The sequence below is a fragment of the Phalacrocorax carbo genome, chromosome 21, assembly GCF_963921805.1.
Source record: "Phalacrocorax carbo chromosome 21, bPhaCar2.1, whole genome shotgun sequence".
NCBI classification, from domain to species: domain Eukaryota; kingdom Metazoa; phylum Chordata; class Aves; order Suliformes; family Phalacrocoracidae; genus Phalacrocorax; species Phalacrocorax carbo.
This window is the reverse complement of record NC_087533.1, coordinates 6,432,215-6,448,399: the sequence shown is the minus strand read 5'-3', so window position 1 is coordinate 6,448,399 and position 16,185 is coordinate 6,432,215. Positions and strand designations below refer to the sequence as shown.

At 39.1% G+C, this 16,185-nt stretch overlaps 1 protein-coding gene and 1 long non-coding RNA gene across 4 annotated transcripts in view; one reads left to right on the top strand and one right to left on the bottom strand.

Annotated features, from left to right (window-relative positions):
- LOC135316695 (uncharacterized) overlaps positions 1-8,997 on the top strand; it is a 59,586-nt gene extending 50,589 nt beyond the window's left edge. Inside the window, exons 5-6 of one of the 2 annotated variants that reach the window (XR_010375940.1) lie at positions 715-847; positions 1,147-8,997. This is a non-coding gene — a long non-coding RNA (uncharacterized LOC135316695). Of the gene's footprint in view, positions 1-714 lie in introns of both variants that reach the window. The other variant, XR_010375939.1, reaches the window with a different exon arrangement.
- Positions 1-16,185, bottom strand: part of SIK2 (salt inducible kinase 2) — a 57,082-nt gene that overhangs the window by 22,824 nt on the left and 18,073 nt on the right. For both annotated transcript variants that reach the window (XM_064470951.1, XM_064470952.1), the window contains exon 4: positions 8,835-8,996. In XM_064470951.1, the coding sequence (XP_064327021.1) occupies positions 8,835-8,996 (162 nt within the window). The remainder of the gene's footprint in view (positions 1-8,834; positions 8,997-16,185) is intronic.

Sequence of the window (16,185 nt, the reverse complement as noted above, 5' to 3'; positions counted from 1 at the left end):
TGGACAAGAGCTAAATCTTTCTGGTGCCAGTAACTCCCAAGCCATTCTTGTAATTTGTCTTAACAAACAAACAAACAAAAAAAGAAGTATCTGATCTTTATACGTCCTGGAAGTGATCTCAAAGTGCCTCGGTGCAGCTACACAGGACATATTACCAGAGACACCTGACAACTGCACAGACACCAACTGCACCACATGCTGCTGTGTGCCCATAAAGCCTAATCATGGGAGTAATTTTGGGAGACCCGCTTCCAATATGCTGCAGCGCATATGGGATAGGATATTCCTGCTCTTCTCTGGAAAGTTCAAAATACTTGTGGGATGAGATTTGCAAGGTCATTATAAAGGGTGAACAATAATAACAACCTGTTAAAGTCAGTAGAAACATGGCATGGCAATTCCTCTACAACAAGAATTCTGCAAAGATTCAGGTCCTTAACACTCCATAAATAAGATCTGCCTACAGTAATTCAATCCATTCTCTTCAGAGCTCTTCAGTGTCACCTATAGTTGAAGGATTAATCCTGTTCTCATCTCGAACTAACCATAACCATTATTTGCATTTACTCAAAGCATGAGTAGATACATCTTTTATATCCTTGTAGTTTTACCTTTTTGTCTTCCTCCCCAAAATGCTTTCATTCTGAACAAGTAAATCTTTGTTCTAGGAAAACTGATTTGGTCATTAGATAGCCTTGTCATTCTCCCTTCAAGACTAGAACTACAGGGCTTATCTGATATCAAATATGCTGAAGTGATCCTAGTGACAAATGAGGAGCTGCAGCCCACAGCTTACGTTTGGAAGAAACAAATGGAAGAACGCCTTTGGACTTCAGCAAACTGCTTGGTTAAGGGGCTCTGGGGCATAAATACCTTCAAAAATGTTATATTTCATGATTTATCTTTATAATAGATTTGATTTAGAATCATCTTCTAGGGCAGCATAGTAGTATTGGGTGGATTGATTAAAATCTGAGCTCAATTAAAATTGAGGCCTTTTAAAATGATAAACGCTAGTTCAAATACAAATGATTGAGTTTGCTTGAAACAGCAATTAAATCAGATCTACAATCACTCTAGCTTTTTAGAGATTTAGGTATCTGTGCTGACTGCTAATGATGAGCTGTCTTTTCTGTGATGACACAGGATACTCTTATCTCTCATCTATTTTTGCATTGCCAACAGACTGGAAGCTTAAAAGACGGACAAATATTTAAGCTTCACTCTACCCTTTTAACCCAGTGCCCCTAAATTAATATTTTATTCCAGATAATTAACATACGTCGTTACTTGAGAACATCATACACTACTGTAAATATCTGGTATGGGTGGAACCCTCAAGAGGCAAAATCTCCAGCAGCAGTCTACGGTCACTGTATTAGCTAAAAGTCAGAAAATCAGATACCCAGTTCTCACAGCAATGAACTTTTGGGACTTGTCCGTAATCAAAGAAGAGCTCCACTGCCTATCAGTAAGAAGGCTACAATGACGGAAAAGACTATCTGAAGGTCAAACCACATGCAAGATCCGTAACAGTGACATGCTCTGCAAGCACACAGAATGCCCGACAGTTGCGTGAACAGTTACGCAACAGCATCCTGGCACATCGCCATACTCTGGAGGTGCAAACGATCAAGGTCAGCTCAGATTCTAAATCTACATAGGAAACACTGAATATAACGATCGTGCCATCCTTCCTTTTATGTTCTGAAACAACTGCAACTTCAGCTGTAATAACAAAGGGGGAAAAAACAAAATCTTCTACCAAAAAATCTCTCAATCCCTTTGTGTCACCTGCCTTTTTCCTATCACAGCTGGACTTCTGTTATGAATTTTTTTATTCTCTTTGAGGAGACTTTTCTTCACAGACAATCAGCTTGGCAACCTTGACAATACTAAAGGAAACATGAAGCAATTTCTTCTCTCAGAATCTTTTGCCATCTGTGTAGGTGTCAGTAAATCTGATCTCTCCCTTCACTTATCTTGAATTTATCAGATTTTCAACATCCTCTTAGTACTGCAGATAAATATCAATCTTTATCTCTGAACTGCAGCTCCTATTCAGGTGCCACCCTCATAAATCTTTGTATCAGATTCACAAGTACATGTACGTATATTTGTAAGCACAGCTATAGAAAGCATAACTTGCTTGGAAATACACAAGATTTCAATTCCTAAGAAAGTGAAGCTCTTTGCCTATCTAGACTGGATTTAAATTAGCTGTTTGGTGAACGTGAACATGTAGAAGCCACTTCAAAAAGAAACATGAAAAAATCTGAACAGCAAAAGACAGAACAGGCTTTAAGTGCGACTGATCAATATAAAGGAAGTTTCAGCTTTATGTTGCAGTTAGTATTTTTGAATTTAACTATTATCCTTACATGCTTAATTTCATAACATATAGTTTTATTTATGGTTACCAAATGTAGCTCAAGAGCAAGCACATCTTAGAACTGAAAAGCATGATCCTTGCAGAGCTGTTACCTTTGCTCCCTATCTGAGCAACAGAATTACAGAACTTACACTGTTGGAGAGGGTGCTTGAGTGGGTGGAACAGCAGCAATTGGCTTACATCTGATGGTCTTGTGACAGCGCAGATGGTTAAGTTTTATTAAGTAAATCCATCAATGAAAGGTCTAAAAATTCATAGTAGAAGGAATAGCCAAGGATGCGTTCTGTATAAGCACTAATACAACAATTCAGGCTGCTGGAGTTTGGGGGTAGGGGCAAGCACAAGGAATTAGGCTGCAGAAAATGGCCAGCCTGATATACGCTCCCTGTCACTGCTAGATGGGTCTGACCCAGTATGGAACTCCTCATGGATCTGGTCTAGCGGTATGTGTCTTTTAAACCTGGCAAACGGTTCCTTCATTCTTTGATCTGCAGTCCTAAAACTTAGATTTCTTCCCTTTTTCATGGGCAAGGAACACCAGTATCCTTTAGTTATAGGTTTCTGCTGAAAAAACAGCATGCATTGACAATACTAAGCACAGTAAGAGCCAGACACCTACTAATTCATACTGGACTTTTTTATGTAACATAGGACTTAAAAAGAGTGTTGCTTATTTCAGCAATCTGCTCTTATCTTTAGAAATGCAACTACATTCTATTGTTGGACAAAATAATTACCTGTGCAGGGAGATCAGCATTATTTATTAGGGTACATAAGTTATTATGGTTAGCTCTTTTTGTTTCCATTATGCTTTCTATACTTGTCTCTTCAAATTATGGTAAACCATTTCTTAAGAACTCAAGAACTAATTGCATTCATGAAAACCATTTCAAAGAAAAAGTCTATGATTTAGGTAGGATACTGGAAGCTTGGGCTTCCTCAGTTTTTAATTATTGCACTGTCAGTTTAGTTGTCCCACTTTTTGGAGTGTGAGAATGGCCAGGATTCAATTAAGCACAAAACAATCACTAGTCTCTCATTCTCTCTCTTCCACCACCTCCCCTTGTTTCTACTTTGCAATCGCTGATCTACCATAATCATAACGGATCAAAGGTAATAGTTTTTAACTTAAGAACACTGCTGAGATATCTCATTCCAGAGAAACTGATTTTAAGAACACTACTAATGTTTAAGGGAAAAATGTGCCAGCCCTCAAAAAAACATATGCCAGCCACAGAATTTTAAAAGGACTGAAATTGGACTCATTACTAGAGGACTGAGATTATATAGTCATGGAATCATAGAATGGTTTGGGTTGGAAGGGACCTTAAAGATCATCTAGTTCTAAGCCCCCTGCCATGGGCAGGGACACCTTCCACTAGACCTGATTAGTCAAAATCCCATCCAACCTGGCGTTGAACGCTTCCCAAGGACGGGGCATAACCGAGTGATCGCTGTCTTCTTAACATTTGCCTGAATCTGCACATGAAAAAGTATGATCATTTGCAGCATTGTGTTCAGTTCAATAAACTCTGTGTTTGTGCAATCTGCAAATATTGGCTCTCAACTTTTGCAGTATTTTGTTTCTTAACCTCATTACCCCCTTTAGAATAATCTTGAATTTAGAAGGTATAATTTTTTGAACATACATCATTTAAAGGGAAGCTGTTTTCCTGTTAAAAATGGAAACAGACCAAGATTTCAGACCCATTTGCAATTTGAGAAAGGGAAGCTCCCTTTAAGAGCCACTGCAACTTCTGCTGTGCATCTAGCAATATGACGTAGTCTCTAATTTGTACCTCTAAAAATCCTTTAGAAGGGATACTACCTTCAGAGCTATAATTAATCCATTCTTCTAAAATTACCAACAGAATTCTATCTGCTTGGCTTCACAGTGCCACGTGGATCTTTTGTTATAATAATGATATGAGCAAAGGAGATAACTGGGAGAGACGTACAGATAAAGGAAAGGTGTGAGTGTGTTAGAAACAAACCTGACCCACTTCATGAACTGAATGCTGATCAGCCAGTTCTGACGTCAATGCATATTTTACTGTCCACCAGCAAGACAAACCAGCACTATAACCTACTTCAAAATAACAGTCTCTCCTACCTGATCTGGTTCAAACACAGTAGCTTTACCATCAAGATGGCATGATTTCTGCAGACATCTATAAGGCATCTTAATCTGGCAGTTTTGTGGGGCTGGAAGTATACAGAGAGAAGCTCACTATTCCATCCTCAATTCAAAGCTGTATTTAATTTTCACAAATGCACAGACGTTTCACTGTACAGACAACCAGCAAGTTTTATCTGATGACAGCATAGCATATCAGTGATGAGTAACTGAAATCCAGCCCCTATGACCCCTTCGAAAAACAGCAAAATGTAAAGGCTACATGAACAATCCAGTCATCTACAGACAATAACTTTAAGAAGAACAAAGGTGGTTTACATTGCTAGTGCTGAAAACAAATTTAATGTCAAACCTGATGAAGACTGCCTGGTATGGCGTTCTTCAGCTGCAACCATCTCAGTGGACATTTTATCTGATTAATACTTTCTTTTATGCTACTTATGCTAAAATATAAGTTTGAGGCTTTTGCTCCCAACTACCTAACGTCTTCTAGAAAATAACAGTCTATCAAAGCTCTCACCTCAAGATCTTTACACATCATCTGCTTCTTGTCCAGTTACTAAGACTGAAAAGAAAGATCCTTGGAATTCTAACATTTTCCTTTTAGAGCAGTATTAACGCAAAACTATTAAATTTCAGTCCAGCTTCCTTGTTTTGAGCATAAAAGGTGGCAGTCTCATCAGCTCAGTTTTAGGAACACTTATTTTGAATCTTAGTTTATTCTCCTGGAAGCTGAAATACAGAGGTAAGTTTTATGCATGTTTTTGTATTTGAAAAAAAAAAAAGTCGTATTCTTCAGTCATAGAAACATCAGAATGAATCAAGAGGTCCACTGGAAGTTAGGAAGAGCCTGGAATGCCCACGAGTATCTACGTGGATTTCAGAGCTGCTTGGAGTGATCAGCAAGGGACGGCCTGCACATAGTGCTGGGGCCCAGTGCAGACACTGACACTGCAGAGCTTTGTATCAAAATAATTAATCAGTTACTGTGTTGTTTTTCAGTTGCTAGATTATTTCAAATGAGAGAGTAATTCTAGCTATCAGAGTTGGGGTCCTGGCTGCCCTTTGTTCTTCCACAGTTTGATAAATGAATCATGAAGAATATGAACCACTGGAAGAGACTGTTCTCAGGGATCTGTACAGCACCAGGTTAACTCCATAATCACAGATAAACCGTTCGGTGGAACTCATGGTCAATCTCCTTTACAGAGAAAAATAAATTGACTGACTCAGCTGAAATCACTACAAAGTTTCTAGCAGTCATAACTTGCCTCCAGCTACTTTATCACCAAAGCTCACACAAGAACTGCTATCAATCTGATAAAGCTTGACAAAGATACATGGAAGCATCAGACGATATGAATCACTGCCACTTAATGTGATCATTTACATACAGACCACCTGTAATTAACTTTCTGTAATACAGAGGTAGAGCACAAGAGCAGCTAAGAGGAAGAAAGAGACAGCAGCAGCTGATGGAATCTAGTAACTACCATTTATCAATGCTTTCATTGGAGTCCCTGGAGAACCTACGCATTGAAATTCCCTGCAACAGAACAGTTCACATCTCTAACCTTTCTTTGGTTAACGGGTTTCCTGAGATGGCTTTGAAGTAGTGGTTTTGTAAGCCTGTGGGTCAAGTTTGCACTGCAGTGTTCAGGGAGGCAGGGAACATGCATCCCCACAGCGTTAAGGACATCCATGAAAGGAATTCCTCTGAATATGGCCCCACTCCAGCGCAGCTGAGGCCCTGAGGAGTTCTGAAAAAACTACACCAGGCTGAACGTGACAAACTACAGTACAGAACACTGATGTGGAGGAAAAGGAATTAGAAGGGATAGTATGTGGTGGTGAAAATGGGGAGAAGAGCAGCCGTTCAGAAGGCAAGGAAAGAAAGCATACATGAACAATAGCACAAACATTCCCTTATATTTAGCTCAGTTACTCATAGTAAGCGGGGTCCCTGTGACTTGCAGCCCTTAGACACAGTATTTACTGAAGCCATACATTGTCCTGGTAAATCCAGTTGTATGTCAACCATAAATCTCCAGGTGCTATGACTGTCAGTAGGTACTAGAAATAAATGCAAGTTTGAAATCAGAAATGAGAAAAGTAAAAATACTCTACAGACGGTAGTGCTGATGAACCCACTAGATTAAAGCTCAAAGTACCAAACCCCTTTCACTGTCAAATTCACAGCCTTATTACCAACAGCTGTGAGCAAACTGTGCAGGCAGCCCTATTGGTTTTCAGAATTTTGAGACATCACCACCAATTCAATCTCAATGTTACTAGTTATTATACCTGGGCCACTTCGTTATAAAGTCCAGACATCATCTCCATCCCAAACTGTTTCTTTAGCTTTCTTCAGGTATCAAATGCCCTAAATAAGAACTTAAATCAGAACTGCATCTTCCTGCTACAACAGCTACAACCCGCTTTTACTTCATCTGATGGTAGCTTTTAGTATTTTTACAGTTTAACGTTAATACAAAAGTGCACAGAGTATAGAGAAAATTAAAAGACAACGACAAACAGTTTGATATCAAATGAAATGAAAAAGAGGCTACTGCACAGACTCTGCTATTAATTTATATAAAGCGTTAAATAACAATTTTTACAGCTCCTATGAACCTGCTGTAAAATTCCCACTCTGAGATGCTAAAGAGCCATGAAATACAGAGAACATGCCAAAGAGCAGATTAATAGGCTTCCGTCTCTAGCTTCAGAGAATCTGTTTTCCACACAGTTCCATCTGCCAAAAATCCCCACCTTACATTCATATTTGATAACAAACAGTAGCCTAATACTCTGAAAATCGTTGTTCTGGAACTCATATAGCTGAATTTTCCTTTTCCTCGATGTTAATTTAATTTATCCATTACCCAACCTTTCTGTAAACTCTTAAACCATGTGAAAAAGATGCTAGAGGTGGAAAAGTGGTAAAGGAGTGAAGGAATGAATGTTTTATATTTTGTTTAAGACAAAAAACAAAGGTCAATGCAAAAGCAACAAACACATCCAGGAACTGGGAAAGCTACTCCATTAATACATACATTGATAAGAAATCCTTCGTAATCCATCAGTAAAATCCCATTTCATAGGCAAAGATAACCTATGTTGTTTTTTTGGGGGGTGGGGTTGATAGCAATGACTATGAGTTCATCTTCTCTAAGTTTCAGAGGATAAAATTCTTGCTCAGGAAATAGTTTTCATCTCAAAGGTGAGTGCTCATTTTAAATGATTGTGTAGATTTCCTGTTCTGTTAAAGATGACTCGAAAGGATTTAAAAGATCTTTCCTGAGGGTGAAGTTAATCCTCAGAATTAATTGCCTAGTCTTCCTAATTTTGCTGTAGTATTGCAGAGAAAAGGGTGACTCTCTGTGACACAGATGTTAACCAGTTAAACAGGTATTACCTTTTCCTTTAAAGACCTTTAAGGGCACTGTCTTCATACTCCATAGACAAAAAGGTGAGCAGCTTTTAGAGAGCTGCTGGCACATTTAATGCTTTTCTGCAATTTTATTCTTATAGAAAGCATCAGAGATGAAGAGACATTTTCAGTTCATCCATTTCAGAAATGCCAGAGAGGAGATTCAAGGGTAGAATAATCCAGCAGCGATCTACAACTCAGAAATGTTTTATTACTTTACCTTTCTCAGACTGATTGGCTATCTATTCACCTTTCCTTCTCAGAACTAGCAAGCTTACTCCTATAGAAACCAACTTCTTACAGCAGTTAACCTTCCTTTCCTGCTCATGTATTATTGATGACTGAAGTTCAACAGTCCTCCAAATAAAGATGTTATCTAGCTTTCCCACTTCAGGTGTCACTGGGCTAAAGTTAGTATAGAACGATTCATAGAATTGTAATGAATTGACAACCGACAAAATGATTTCCAGTACTAGCAACATCTGCTGTGTCTAAATTTATAATTAAAATTAAATCATGCATGCAAAAAGAAAAAAATCAATAAGCTTCCATTTTGAGTTTTTCTCACGTTGAAAGAAGTTATTTGATTAACTCTGTTTTAACCTGAACATCTGGCAGCATCGTAGACACCCACAAAAAATTACTGTAACTCTAAAAATTATTTCCTTTTTCCTAAAAGTGTAATAGAACTCATCTGGGAAATTTTAGCTACATGTACTGTGATATCCATAATGCAAAAGTATTACATGCATTACCACTCTGATTTTCTGTACCTTAAGCACAGCAGGATATCTTGGGCAGCAGCAACTGATTTACTGGAACTGCCTTCATGAAAATAAGGTGTTACTGAGTGTCATCTACATTCTGAGTACCTGCTATTTTGATGTTCATGTTATTGTCAAGCAGAAGATTTTCAGCCTTCAGGTCACGGTGAACAATCTTTCGACCATGGCAATACTCCACTGCTGAGAGGATCTGCCAGAATTTGCGCCTGGCCTCAGCCTCACTTAGACGGCCATGGCTGGCAAGGTAATCTGTTAAAATAAAGCAGGTTTAAATAGATTAGACAGCAAGCGACAGCCCTAGAACTGAATTATTTCTCTCCAATAATTAGCACTAGGACACTCAAAAAGTACTTCAGCCAATCCCAGTTTCCAACCCATTATTCTTGTATCCTCCCCTCCAAAAGAATGAAAAAAAGAGTAAGAAAAGGCTGCTGCATAATGAAGCTTTACTCTCTGTTCCTTCTTTTATAGTTAACTGACTATTCTGATCAATCTTTTTGTGTAACACAACCCTTGTGGAATGGGGAATACTTGGAATGACTGGCTTCAACATCGTGAGATACTTTAAGCTTTAGCCTCCTATCAGTTCATGCAAGTTTCACGCCACACATCTCCCTGTGGAGCCTCAACAGAGGCTGTGTGGTGGCTAAATTTTTTTTTCTCTCGAAATAAAACAAGTACCCATAAGGTACTCATCCTGACCTCTCTCTTGTCTTCATTGCATCACAAGCAGAAAGAACATTTTGTTTTCGTATTTGAGTATGTTGTAAAAACTAACATCAGCCCTGAAACAAGTGATAGCTCTGAAACTGAAGAATTCATTTATTCTCAGGAACAAAAACAAGTGAAGCAGCAGCTGTGTGAGTCTTGACAAAAACAGCTTCTACAGCCAATTCTATTCTTTCTCTTACGAGGCATAAAATCAAAGAATCAGCTCTTAGGGTGGTTGTAGAATTGCCTTCCTACATCCTACAAAGAATGCAGTTAATGGCCAAGGTGCAACAAACATATAGATATTGTACGCAGTGATCACAGGCAAGAGCTGAGCATATACACGCATAGCAATCTCCAGCCGCTTGCTGCATCACAACTAGTACTGAAGCTAAAAAAAAAACCAGTGAGCAAGAACTAAACTGCTGGAGCTGCCGCCAGCCCCTCCTAATTATAATTTATAAAGAGGATTCATAATTTACAGACCAGCTGACACAAATATTTCTGTCTGATTTCAGTTAGCAGGTTAAAACAGCTGCTTCTGCAAGTTGAAAAGTGAACGTGATGTAATGGAGGTTTTGAGCCTACTTCTGTTTATTTGTAAGAATCTCTGACAAAATCCTTAAGTAAATTAATTAATCATATCTTCTAAACTAGTTATGTAATCTCAGCATCATCTTGCCCAACAAAATGCCAAAGCAGAATACCTGGCTTTGTTAGGTTGTGGGGTTTTTTGTTCGTTTTTCCTTTTTTTTCTTTTTTGAAAATAACATATTGTTTATGGGCTTTATAGGTGCTTGCAACAATTTCATTTAAGCTTTTCTGCTTTCTTTTTGGTAAGCAGAGAAGACCTGAGAAGCTCACATTAAGAACATTCTAAAACCTGAATATGCATTTCCAGTAAAACTTCATGATGGTGCACTTCTGCTGCATTGTTACTACAGATAAGGAGAAAGAAATATGTTGTTCAGGAGGAAGGGGCACAGACCCACCCTCAAACCATGAGGATTTTTGCAGATGTTCAGGAAAACATGGAAAATAAATTATTTGTTGTTGGATTATATAAACCCGACCACTTCACTGACCTTGCATTCTTATACATCACAAGTTCTCCACTGCCACTTCGGTCACTAGACTATGCCACCATTAAGTGCTCCAGACAGTGTCATACTGATTATAAAAGTGACTTCTGAATTATATTTTCACTCAGTTTAAATAAGCAAATGCAATCCTTAATACACTATCTTCTTAATATGATCAGTAGAACAGGCTTATTTCAAAGATGTTTTATAGGGAGATCATTTAGGAAAAAGTTCTATACCCCATTTCTGAGGTAACTTAACTTTGATTTACTTGTGGTGGGATTGAAAGGATTTCATGCACTGCTGCTACCTCGCAAGCACATTCTGCAAGCGCACAAGCACAGAGGTGGCTGCTCCTGAACCATCTGAAGAGACAGACAGGAGACCTCAGTTACAGTCTACTCATTTCAACAGCCCCCAAAAAAACAGTTTTAAGCAAAGAACATTAGGTCTGTTTCTCTGGAACCTGCAGATCTGAAAACTCTCATCAGAGCTTCTAACCTACCTAAGACTTAATACACTTTCAGCTGGTTTACCTTGGCAAAGCACAATAACAAACAAAAGCCTGGCAGTAAGGGGAGATCATAATATTTACAAGCTAAATACCATTCAGGCACAAAGTGACTGACAAATCGTATGATATCAAGGTGAAGTTGGATATCAAAGGCACAAACTAGATCACCGAATGCAAGTCAGCCCTTTAAGGTGTCAATCCATCATTCATTAGCTTGGAAATAGGAAAGGCTGGGATACAGGCAGTATGCCAATCCCTGGGTCACAGAAGACAGCTGAAACTTACTAGATACATTCTGCCCCAACTGCTAGAATCTGGGCACTGTTTAAATATACCCCTGGAGCTAAGAACCATAACTTTTTAGTTTTTACTGCAGACACCTAGAGGAAAGCACCCTGTTATGTCTTGCAAGGACTGAAATAGCAGAGCCACCTATGCTTTGTAAGTGTATCCTTTGACAAATCTTACCCTAATGTCATACCCTCTGGCTACGTGTTTCTATGGTAGGGTTTTGGGTGTTTTGTTTGTTTCATTTTTTATTCATTTTTCTATAATAAAATAGAAACCAGAAGCTATCTTAGGTTCAGCTGGATCCACAGCAGAAAGCAGCAGGACTTTTGTCACAAGGCAGCTTCCTGTCCAGCCTTTTCAGTAGTCCAAAGTACATCTGTTTCCTGGCAATTGAAAGATTAAGATGGTATTTACTCTAAAACATAGGACTTGGAGACATTGTCTAGCCAACCCAGTGGTCAATGCTTTTCATTTGAAGCACAATCCTTCATTTAAGTGGACAATTGTACACATTTTAAATTTGGAACGCTAAGGCTCTGTTAAAGAGGCACATACGTACCAAAGTGTGTCCAGTTAAGAATAACAAAGATGATCAAGGGACTGGAGCGCTTGTCATAAAAGGGGAGGCTGAGACCACTGTGGGCGTTCAGCCAGGGGAAGACAAGGTGCAGAGGGGAACCTTTTTATACCTGACAGGAGGAAGGTGACAAAGCCAGGCTCTTCTCAGCAAAAGTACCCAGGAAAAGGACAAAAGGCAGAGGGAACCAACTGAAACATAGCAAATCCAATTTAAACCTAAGAAAAAAAAGGTTTTTTTCCTGTGCAAGTAGTCAAATGCTAGAACAGGTTAGCTGGAGATTGTAGCCTTCATCCATGGTCCTGAGCAACCTGCTCCGGTTGACCCTGCTCTGAGCTGCAGGACTGGACTAGACATTCTCTACAAATCCCTTCCAACCTCAACTCTCTGTGATCTGGGTTCAGAGTAACATAGTCAAGACATCACTCATCTGCTTCAAGCTTAGTAAGGAACAAATAATCCCATACTAGGGGACACATTATATTTCTAGTCTTACGCACTCCTATTAACAGAAGCAGCAATAACCATTTAGAATTTCAGCTCAGGAAACCTACATTAACCGTTAGAGTATTTATAATTAAAAACCCCTCAGATCCTGAATAGCTCTGTCTAGGAAGGTTACTGAATCTCTCTAGGGACATTTCCTAGAATGGTGCAGCTGATCCTGCACTAAGGCTGGGACATACAAGAGAGCTGCTGAAGCACATGCCAGTTCAGCTTTCTGCATCTCTGCTCAAAACATGCATGAAACTGTCCAGGACAAACTACTAGGTAAAACCACTCTTACAGATACAATTAAATACTAATACTCTAAGAAGTCAGAGATGTCTGAATGTCTCATTCATGTTGGAAGCATTTCCAGAGATACTTCAAGTTTATTCGTTGCTTAAACAGGCACAAGATGCTGAGAAGTTGACATAAGCATAGGGGTTTATACTATCAAACATGTCTCCTTAAGGCTTAGTATTTATGCTGAAATACTCTAAAACTTGTAAGACTGTCTTCTATATCAGCTGAGCCATGATACTGCAATATTGTGATGGATTAGTCAGGAAGGGAATCTTGTTCTCAGCAAAATTTCATTTGAGGACAGAAGAACAATACTTCAGCTTCTCTAACGAGTAGAACAAAATCCAGAACAGAATTTAGGGCACTTTGGATCAAAGTGGATCACAGTTTTGGTCAAACTGTGCATCAGTTACTCTATGTTTCCAAGAGAAAACTCAGGAAAGTGCCAATAAAACTGTAACAGCACTGTTACTTTTCCATTTGCACAACCATATCACACTCTGCATGACTAGTTACTGTACATATTTAATGTAGTAGTGTTTTTATATCTAGCTGCTGTTTTGTGTAAGAAATGTTCTTCCAAATATTCACCAGTCTCTCTGCAAGTTCACTGCTTTGCTATTCCAAAATGAGATTTACTTTGAGATCTGCTTCTCAGGGATCTTTGGTTGTGTGCGTGTAGAAGATGAAACCCACTACACTGCCTGGGCTGATATATTTTCCCATACAACCATTGGGCAGTCTGTGAATACACAAAAGCCTGTAGCAAAAGCAGGCTTTATCCCAAGGTACTCTGTGGGACAAGGGAGGCAGAGCATAAACAGGACTGACTCAAGGCGCTTATTTTGCATTTTTGTGCATTACTATCATCCCATGAAGTAGTTTTTTTTAAATGGAGTAGTGAGTGCCCTGGCTGACCTCTGGCAAGAGTAAGAAATAAACATTGTTTCCATTGTGAACACTGTGGAAAAAAATCTCAGAATAATCTTATGGTACTTCACAATAAAGCAGAGATGTCTGTGTAAGAGTAGGAATATTAGCACAATAGGTTCTCTAAAAGGCAGCAAGGTCCTCGCAACCTACTGTCCAACTGCAAAACAGACTGAAGGTTGTAAGGACACCTAAACAGTCAGGAAAGTCAACTATGACATGTCAGATAGTAGAGTGAGTATGCAAATGCAGTCAAGCTGTTCTTCCCAGGCACCATGTCCACCCGTTTAAATATTTGCCTCTTAACTATTCCATAGTCTTTTTCTCTTTCACATTTCTTGCATGAAGTAGGAAAAGGAAGTACCAGAAAACTACATACATAGAATCACCCTGTCATGTGTCAAATGCTGTACTGAAGCTCTAGATGAGGAAGTTCTGCTATTACCACTTGTTTGGTAGTTTCATGCTAAAACCCAGCAGGAGGCCACATGAGGAAACTGAAGGACACAACTGCTCCTAAACTTCAGCCAAAAGCAGCACATTCCTTCAAATAGTTACAGTTGTTAAGCTAGACATAAATCACACAAGCTAGTAGTTTGGTCATGTTTATTGCTTTTTAAAATGCACATGTAGTATGTGAGACAGCAAGAGGGGATAGAAACAACCATAACCGAAAGCTTGAACATTCCCTTTCCCCTTGCTAAACAATGACATTGTTTTTTAGGCTTAATAGTTAGCTCCCCCCACTGCAGTCTGGATTCTTGCAATATAAACAAACCATTACTGATGAGAAGCTAGAGAATTAGTCCTTCAGAACAGGTTAACTGTAGTTAGTTTAGCGAACAGGTAATCTGCATCTCAGCTGTTATAGAGACTTCAGGTGAGATGCTAAAGAAGGTTACAAGATGGTGCCTGTAAAGATACTACACAGCAGAAACAGGTAGTTAAAAACTTCATAGATCTGTAAAGTATGAAGCACAAGGAAACCTTTTTATTTAATTTTTTTTATTAAGTCTGAAGACCTTTTTAAAAAACAAATCTAAAAATGTAACAGCATTTGAGCATCTAGGCTAAACGCATTATTTACTGCAATGACATTAACTGGAAAAAGGCAAATTCAAAACTGCTGTTGAGTATAGAAAATTTCACCGAAGCTATAAAGACAGTGAAGAATGTTAGCACAGGGGCTGAAAATAATCCTGTCCATGGACTACCAGTCAGCACTATGACATGATGGTTAAGCTGAGCTGAAAAGACTCAGTGAGGTTTAATACCAGGTTGCTCACAGTGAACTTAAAAACCAGACGTGGTATTAAGAGAACATTTACCAGTTACTAGCTACTGACACTGTATCTTGAAGGGCATGCTGTTCTTTAAAGTATCTTATTCAAGAGGAGGATAGAAAAGGGACTTCGATCAACTCTCACTAATTCTGTACATCACTGAGTAGTAAAGTTACTCAGAAGTGCAATCACAAAGGCTAACTTCAACCTAGGGAGTCTAATCTCTCTCTCAGCTCCTCCTGTACTCAGAGAAGAAAAGGAAGCTCCTCTGGAGGGTGAGTCAAAGCTCTGAACCAGCCCCTTGAGAGGCCTCTCACTCCTCATCGATTACAGAGGGAACATACAAGAGGAACAGCCCCAATAGACTGAAGTTTGTCTTTCTTATTATACTTCCACCCACTAGCTTTCAAGTAACCATTTAAATAAGCTGCTCTTGCCACAAACCTAGTGTAAGTGTGCGTTTGGTTTCTGCTTGAGTTGTTTTTTAAGCCCCCCTTCAAGTGCAAAGTTTAATCAAAGAACAAAACAGAGCACAATACTTAAATACCATCAGACTGGTTAAAGAAATAGCAGGTTCCACATGGTTCTAACCATCTTGCTTTACAAGAGAAAAGAACGTAATATCCCACAAAAAGCAGGATCATGCATGGCAAAGTGTTAGAAACCTTGAAGGCAGTGGGGTACCAGACTGTTTGGAAACTTATGTCATAAAAGGGAGACTTTATTTCATGCATTGTTAGACTTGACATGGCATATTCAGTACACCCAAAAAAAGATCAAGACAGGAAGGAGGAAAAGCTCATATAGTTTGAGTCATCCTTTTTTTTTTTATAATACTACACTGCTTTTTTCTACTTTCCAGTTACATCGAAGTTGCCCTGGACATGACAACCTGCTTATGACACAAGCAGTCCAATGATAAGGAATTGGGGGGGGGCGGGGGGGCAGCATAACCCAGCCAACAATAAGGGACTTCAAACATTTGAGTTCTGTTTCCATGAAATCCATCCCCCCCGCCCCTCAGTGTGAAAAATAAAGATCAGCCAGGCTCCACCTCTCCGGCACTCCAATCACCAGGGCCCTCTACATGCTGAACTCTATTCCTTTGCCCTCTGAGTTCATTCTGCCTGGTGATGTTGACTGACAGTTTCACAGAGGCTTTCTCAGCAACCCCAATTCTGTTACTGCAACTAAAATGCATGTGAAAACTCTCATTAAATTAGCTTTTATTAAGGAAGAAGGTCTGTTACTTTAACACCTC